Source organism: Lissotriton vulgaris, chromosome 1_1 (genome assembly GCF_964263255.1).
Source record: "Lissotriton vulgaris chromosome 1_1, aLisVul1.2, whole genome shotgun sequence".
NCBI lineage: Eukaryota > Metazoa > Chordata > Amphibia > Caudata > Salamandridae > Lissotriton > Lissotriton vulgaris.
Genome location: NC_141685.1, coordinates 2098620599 through 2098629013, shown reverse-complemented (window position 1 = coordinate 2098629013; position 8415 = coordinate 2098620599). Strand labels below are relative to the sequence as shown.

At 47.5% G+C, this 8415-nt stretch overlaps 1 protein-coding gene across 1 annotated transcript; it reads left to right on the top strand.

The window, feature by feature from the left end:
- The first annotated feature begins 276 nt into the window (after nt 1-276).
- LOC147751650 (potassium voltage-gated channel subfamily A member 3-like) lies at nt 277-7619 on the top strand. Its single transcript, XM_086921285.1, has one exon. The coding sequence runs from the start codon at nt 568-570 to the stop codon at nt 2056-2058; it is 1491 nt and encodes a 496-aa protein (XP_086777411.1). The 5' UTR covers nt 277-567; the 3' UTR covers nt 2059-7619.
- The last annotated feature ends 796 nt before the right edge of the window (nt 7620-8415 follow it).

The following is an 8415-nucleotide window of genomic DNA, read 5'->3' as shown; positions in this document are numbered from 1 at the left end:
AACGCGTTGGAGCTTTTACATACATAGCTTGATGATGGTATTTTGATTGGGGAGTGGGGGTCTCCCTGCTTCACTGCCAGGCGACTGACAGCTCTTTGCAATGCATGTGGAGATACATGACGTGAGCGGACTGTCACGGCCATGTCTCGGCGCCTCGAATGAGCCCTGGAGCGTCCCTGAAGCGGAGAGGCGGAGACCTGTCAAACATGGTCGAATAGGCGGCACAGAGGCGGGACTCGCACCCGGCACATCTCATGAAGCGCCGTGACTGTGACACCGGTTGAGGAGCTGGCAAAGTGGGGACACACCTTGAAGGTTGCGACCGAGGGAGGAGGCGTGGAGCCAGCCAGCGAGCCGCGGGCGGAGGGTCATTCAGCAGACACCAGGGCATGAGAGGCGCCTCCGCCTGCTCCAGCGGGAGGCTGCAGGGGGCCCAACTGAAGGCTCCAGTGGCGGCATGCAGCGGGGTCCGCGCGCCAGAGAACAGTGGCACCGGGGGTAAAGGAGCCCTGACGGGCGCCGTCTTAGCAGAGCGGAAGAACCACCCCGCGCCACCGCCGCCCCGACATGACCGTGGTGGCTGGAGACGAGGACGAGCCGAGGGAGGTGGCCCTGAGAGCACCCAGAGAGCACGAAGAGGGCGGCTGCGTGGCTCGCGAGGAACCAGAGCCCGGCGAGCCGCCGAGCCCGGACTGCTGCGAGCGTGTGGTGATCAACATCTCCGGGCTGCGCTTCGAGACGCAGCTGCGCACCCTGGCGCGCTTCCCGCGCACCCTGCTGGGAGACCCGCGGCGCCGCGTGCGCTTCTTCGACCCCCTGCGCAACGAGTACTTCTTCGACCGCAACCGGCCCAGCTTCGACGCCATCCTCTACTACTACCAGTCCGGGGGCCGGCTGCGGCGGCCCGTCAACGTGCCCGTGGACATCTTCTTGGAGGAGGTGAAGTTCTACGAGCTGGGCGAGCGCGTGCTGGAGCTCTTCCGCGAGGATGAAGGTTTCATCCGCGAGGAGGAGCGGCCGCTGCCCGCAGGAGCCCTTCAGCGCCAGCTCTGGCTGCTCTTCGAGTATCCAGAGAGCTCCGGCCCGGCACGGGGCATTGCCATCGTTTCCGTCATGATCATCCTCATCTCCATTGTCATCTTCTGCTTAGAGACTCTGCCCGAATTCCGCGAGGAGGCAGCGAGACTGTCTGGCGACCCATTCCTGGCTTTTAACGACACCCGAGCGAGCCTCACCCGGAGTAGCCCATTCACCGACCCATTTTTCCTCACAGAGACCCTATGTATTGTCTGGTTTTCATTTGAGCTGCTTGTGCGCTTTGCAGCCAGCCCCAGCAAACCAGCCTTCTTTAGGAACATGATGAATGTGATTGATATTGTGGCCATCATCCCTTACTTCATCACCCTGGGCACGGAGCTGGCAGAGCAGCAGGGTGGTGGCAACAACGGGCAGCAGGCCATGTCCCTGGCCATCCTCCGGGTCATCCGGCTTGTGCGGGTCTTCAGGATATTCAAGCTCTCCCGACACTCCAAGGGGCTGCAGATCCTGGGCAAGACGCTGCAGGCCAGCATGCGGGAGTTAGGGTTGCTTATTTTCTTCCTCTTCATCGGGGTCATCCTCTTCTCCAGTGCTGTGTACTTTGCAGAGACTGACGACCCTGAATCACTTTTTACCAGCATCCCGGATGCCTTCTGGTGGGCGGTGGTGTCCATGACTACAGTAGGTTATGGGGATATGTACCCCACGACCATAGGGGGCAAGATTGTGGGCTCTCTGTGTGCCATTGCCGGTGTGCTGACCATTGCTTTACCTGTGCCTGTCATTGTGTCCAACTTCAATTACTTCTACCACCGGGAGAAGGAGCAGGAAGAGCAGGCCCAGTACACGCATGTGCCCTGTGGGCGGCAGTCCAGCCCTTATCGCGAGCACATGGGTACAGGCAGCAGACTCTCTCTCCACAGGTCCGACTTCACTGAAGACCTAGATGAACTCAAGTATTCACAGTATTGCTCAACCAACCAGGACTACACAGATGGAAAGCTTTACACAGAGGTATGATTTCCTAGAATGTACTCTGCACATGGCAGCCATCATTCCAGCCTGTTGGGCACTGTCTAAGTAAGGCCGGTTATTCGCCCTGAGGCACAGGGAAAATATGGCTGTGGGAGAGATCAGGAAAATAAGGACCACAGCAAGTTTTTGAGATGGATCCTGCAAAGAGAAATGCTATTCTCAAGTATTGTAGATTGTACAAACAAGGACCTGTGCTTCATTACATAGGAACAAACCTGGGGAGACATCATAGAAATTAAGATTGCAAAGTGGGACAATGAGGTATAGGGTGAAATCTCCTTATGGATACCCTTGATCCAACCTAAGGTAAAATGGGAAATAAAGCCTACAGTGGTGTGACAGCTCAACAAGAGGGCCTTTTGCTCTAGCCTTCTGGGCATTGTACAGCCTAGGGTCTGTGGTTCACATGAAGGAAATATAAGCGATGATAACATCAGGAAAATGAGGATTACTGAGGTGTGAGTAAAGGGACTCGGGTTGAACTCCACACTCGAAAACACCCCTTTCTGAAACCTGGGGAAATCATACAGTCAAGGACATGTGCCCATTATTCAGAAATGAATGAGCAAATCTGCCTGGGAATGAGGGCTCGAGAGGTGAGACTGGGAATACTAGCGTAACCTCTGCACATAGATACCAACATGGTGGAGCACCCTCTTTCCAGATGGATGTGCCTGCAGGGTGCTCATAAACAGACTGCAGCATAGAGGATATTTTACAGCAGAGTTAAGACTGTAACGAGGGGGTGGACCTCTGCTTATGGATAATTAAAAACATCCTGGAAACATCTCCCACTTTATATCCTTCACACTTAAAAGTACAATAGCATTACTAAGGAAATTAAAGGACCAAAATCTTCTAAGGAAAGTCAGCGATGTATCTTAGAGTCGCCCCATCTCCGATGCCATCAACTCAAACTTGTTCCACCTTGTTGATTATTTTGTAGAAAAGGAGAGTGAACAAATGGGCGATGATTAATTTGTTTGGGGCTGGATACCAGTTTCAGACGACACAGGTACCTCCTTGATGGTGTTTTAATGACAGTTGGGTAACACAGATCCACTTTGGGGGGGGGGGGGGCTGACTTCCCTGTTCTTCATAGTACGCTGTGCATTCATCGGACCAGCTGCAGCAGTTTATGTAGAAGCACTTTACAATCAATCAAGTGAAATGTTGCCCACTCCCTTGCTCCCCCACCCCTTCATCAGGTGTAGCTCATACCAATGTGGTATTTCCTTAAGTTAATGCATAATGAATGCGTTTTTGCACATATTGTTTTGTTTACACCCATGCCATGGCTTTAATTATGGTTTACTCTGTTAACCAAATGCTCACGCATGGACATGCCTTCCTATGCAAGGTCGATTCAGGGACATCTACATTTTCATCTAGCATTGATTCTAAGGACATTCTGTTATGTTGTGAATAACAACTGGGGACTTCTTTGGGTCATGTTCCGGCCATTCCCAAGGTGGAAGTGATTAACAGACTTCTGAACAGTATTGAGTCATTTTAGACGATAGTTTACATGTTGTGTTGTGTATGTCCAGCAGGAGGGTTGTGGGGTCACTTTCTAAAATTATATATTTTTATATGGATGTAATTGTTCTGTTTTTATGTAATGCGAGAAACTTTAATGGGAAATGGTGCAAAACAAGAAAAGTGTTCTAAAATTGGGCTTCCTTATGTCCCTGCTGCCTCCCTCCACCCGAGTGTACCTGAAGGAATGTTGTGTTATGTTAAGGGATTTTATAGAGTGTGTGGCTGCCCCAACAACGAGGCTTCCCAGCGCTTCACCTTAGAAATAGGAAGCAAATGCTAACAGCCTCTCAAAAGGAAAACAAAGGGATTTAGGTAGAAAACAACCATGTCTTCAGAGATTTCCTGACTAACAGAAGGTTTTCAATATTTCTATTGAAGAGCGGAAGTGCATTCCTAAGGGCGGGAGCCTTGGCGTGGAAAGAACGTCCACCAGCTCAAGCCCTCCGAACTCGGGGAACAGTGGCCAAGTTGAGGTTAGCTGAGTGTAGGTGGCTGGAGGTTCTGTAAGAAAATAAGAGATTGGACAAAATAGAAGCTCTTTGGCAGAACATGATCTTATGGGCTGTACACAAGGTCTTAAAATGTATGCACTTCTCTACTGGAAGCCGGTGCAATTGGTGAAGAAGGGCAGAAACAGGGCAAAACTGTGGAAGGGCAAAAAGTAGCCTAGCTGCTGCATTCTGGGCAAACTGGAGTCTTCTGATGACCGACCGGTTAGTGCCTAGGTACAAGATGTTGCAATAGTCAAGTTGGGATAGAATTACTGCTTGAATAATGGTTTAGCGGGTACTGGAATCAAAGAGGCCAGGGATCGGTTTGACGCTTCTCATAAGCCCGAAACAGGTGACAACAACCGATTTAGCTTCTGCCTTAAAGACCAGGGTACTGTCCATGACAACTCCTATTTTTAATGGTGGGCTTGGGTATGGTGGGAGACCCAAGAGAAGACGGACACCAATGGTTGTCCCAAGAAAGGGTGTCTTTTCCCAGGAGAAATACTTCAGTTTTATTAGCATTCAGGTGGAGGCAGTTGGCATTCATCCATTCTGCAACCGCTAACAGTCCTCGTTGAAAATCAGACCTGTCCAGCGTCGGGTTACCTGTAAAGGAGAAACACCAACTGCGTGTCATTGGCATAGGACATCATAGCAATCCCAAATAGATTTGGGAATCTGTGCCAAAGGTTGGATGTAGAAATTAAACAGGGTATGGCTCAGAAAAGAGCGGTGGGGGACACCATGAGGTAGAGAATGAAGGTGGAAGCTATGAGTAGGTGAGATATTAATTCAATTAAAAATGTCCTTGGCAGAGATCTTATTGTTCCTGATTTTATTGGCAAAATAATCAAATCTGGCTTTCTAAATCAACTTGTGATAGGATTTAATGGCTGCTCTGTATTAGCTGGTTTACAGAGTCATAGGTTTTCCTCCTGGAACGGTCTAGGTCCTTGCAGTTTTTTGCCATAATGAGGGGCTCAATAAGCCAGGGGGAGGCATTTTTCTTTCAATTAGTTATCTGTCTATCAATGAAAAAAAAATATCTCAGGATGAAATAAGCCAGTGCAAGTGTTCCGGTATCCGATGCCCTGTCTCCAGATATTGGCCCATGGTTTGGACTGTGCGGTCACTAGACATTTGTGCACTGTATGCACTGTGCAATATCCAGACATTGGAATATGCCTGCACTGTACAGTTTCCAGTCTTTGGCACACTGCCTGCACCGGGCTGTCTCCAGTCATTGGCACACAGGCTTCACTGTGGGGTCTCCAGATACTGCCATGTGCTTGCACTGTACAGTTTCCAGGCATTGATACGCTGTGTGCGCCCTGTATAGGTTCAAGACTTTGGCTTGCGACCTGCACTATGCTTTTGCCATACACTGGCATGCTGTGTGCACTGTGCTGTCTCCAGACTTTTGCACACGGGCTGCACTGTACTGTCTTCAGACATTGGCACGCATATGACCTGTATAGTTTCCAGACTTTGGCACACGAACTACACTGTTGCTGTTTCCAGATATTGGCACGCTGCGTGCACTGTGCAGTCTCCAGACATTGGCACGCTGCGTGCACTGTGCAGTCTCCAGATATTGGCACACTGTTTCCACTGTGCAGTGTCTCTGTTTAAGTGCTCGCGGGTGCAGCTCACAAGGTCTGATATTTTGCTTCTGGCCCATTCCCCGCATGAACGTGATGTTAAAAACGCCTCTCAGCTGCGCACACCTTCATGTGACTCATCTATTTTTAGAAATGCTATTGCGTGTTAGCCCTACAGACAAATTAGTCTGGAACTGCCATTCCTTCTCACCTTGCTTTATGTTTCTTGATGTGTGAACTGTGCACATGAACGGCAAAAACAGGTGCTGCAGCTCCCAGTTACAGCTGATTCAGAAGCAATTAACTTGGGATCAAAGTAGGGCATTAAAGTTAAAAATGTTTAAGTGCGAGTGTTTCTAACGTTCTAAAAGTATATCTAGTTTTGGATGTGTGTACAATTCCCATGAACCTGATTCGTGTTTCACCCCCATTCCACGAAACGTAGTATGCACAGTAAAAGCAGCATTTTATTCCAAGAAAAAAAGTGGCTATGATTTTCAGCTCACCAAATAGGGAAAAAGAGGGATTTTTATTGTCAAGGTGGATATGCATGAGCAGCATTTTCCCAAAAATCTTTTGAGAGAAGCTTGTTTGCATACCTGTTGGCAAGTTTGAAAAACCAACTGGTGCTTACTATTTCCTAAGTCGTCTGGCCCACTCATAGAAACAACTTATGGAACGCCCCAGTTTGTACTGCGACGGAGCTGTAAAAGGGAATAATTCAAATTGGTATGGGGTAAGACAGTTTCAATATTTTTGTTCCAGAAAACCTGTCTTTGCAGTGCTGACCAATATTCTGATCTCATAGTGACCATATAAAAGAAACATCAGAAGTGTTACGGGTATGACAGTATGCAAAGTGTCGAGATGATGTGTAGGCAGTAAGCACATGAAATAAATATTGTGCACCCTTTTAGACTGGACAAAGTATTGTGTAATGACACTAGTACAGAAAGTGAACAAGCCAGCAGTACATGGATGCGCTATGATAGAAATATAGGCATCTCCTCTGTTAAGAGCTGTCACTTTCCAATTTAAGAACTTCCTCTGGCAGGTGTCTGGAGGCGGGCAGGCGATCCTGGGTTACACCGTGTACTCACTACAATAGTTGATGTACTGAAATAGAAATAGGTAAGTAGACGTGGAACTACTACTGCATATGCAGAGCTAGACTCCTCTGAGGGTTTCCATGAACTCCCATAGCTGGCTGCAGCAGTACAGGGTTAGTTTCAGATTTAAATTGTCACAGGGGCTGTTTTTTTACACCGTAAGCAGGCCTAATTTTTCACATCTGATACTTACTAAAAACATGCACGCAGGTTCTTTCAGGTCCCTAACACAGTCTGCTCCGAATTGCAAGTAACCCATTTGTATTCCTAACCCAGAAATATGTTGTATATTGACAGGAGTCAACCCGCAACTTGTGGTTGAAGCTCGAATTCCCCAGGAAAACGCACAGCTGTTAGTTTTGTTTCTCTCTATGTCTGTCTGGTCTAGTTTTTATAATGTCACTGGTTACGGTCTTCTGTGTATTGATAGTAATAACGCCAAATAAAGACAGCACTGGCAGTTCATGCATAAACACCAAGACCCCGTTTCACATTCTTTTTTTTGTGCTGAAATAGCGACAGTCCTTTGAAACATTTAGTAGGCAGGATTCAAAGGATGAGAGACATTTGCATTGCTACTTGTGGCAATCGTTTTAATGCTAGTTTTAAAACCACCAGTCATAAATCGCCCGTTCTATTTCTGCCATTTGGTCAATGTGAGCTGTTTTATTTTTTCTCTGAGAGTTTTAGAAGGCAGCGTCTGGTTTTCCCAAGAGCCAGGCTGCCTTTGAACATTTCGTAGCCACAATCCTGTATCCGGTTGGTGAATGGCTAATGTAGGCCTTTCATTAACATGCATCCCATGAAATAGTGCATTCCAAAGATATGGAAACTTTTTAGGATTGCGCATTTCAGGAAAATAATTTGTAAAATGTTGACACGATGTTTCTGGAAGGTGGTCGTGTTTTTTTCAAATGCTGCAGAAAGATGAAGATCTTGAAATAATGCTCTTGGATTGTCTCACAATAAGCACCTAGACCTGCTTCTCGGAGATTGACTCCTTTAACGTCATAACTTCAGCAAACGGTAAGGGGGTGCGTGCATTTCGTCACTGGAGACAAACAAGTGCCTCCAAAGACACACATATGTAAATTGAATGTAGCCGTCAGACGGCCGTTGTACGGTCATGCTTCTGAAAAAACACATTGCAATGATTTAATTTCAAGTCAGAGCCAATCTGTCTGAAGCATCTCCAGGGAATCTGGTTTCCACAGCAACCTGCTAGCTGGTCTGACTTTGTCTACAAGCAAGTAAACAGGCTAACCAATGTGCAGCCGCTTTCTCATCACAGCCTTTTGAAAATGACCCGAGTAACAGGCTTTGGTATGAGGAGCATTCTCTTCCTACCCTTAGAAACAAAGCTCACTTCATAGCAAATAAATCCTGATTTCAAGCGTATCAAAACGGCTTATTCTGTGACGATACAAGTCGCAAAGTAAAAATGGCGAAGCGTAAAACCGTGATGCACCATGCAATGTTGCAGGTGAAGGAGTTTTTAAGGTCGAACATATACATTTTATGAAAAAAATAATTGCTGGGAGATTACTTGTCGAATATTACTCAGCATTTATCCACTTCTTATGTTTGCTTACCACT

What these genes read in the sequence shown, in the direction of transcription:
- LOC147751650 (XM_086921285.1), top strand. Translation starts at nt 568, where the DNA reads ATGACCGTGGTGGCTGGAGACGAGGACGAGCCGAGGGAGGTGGCCCTG.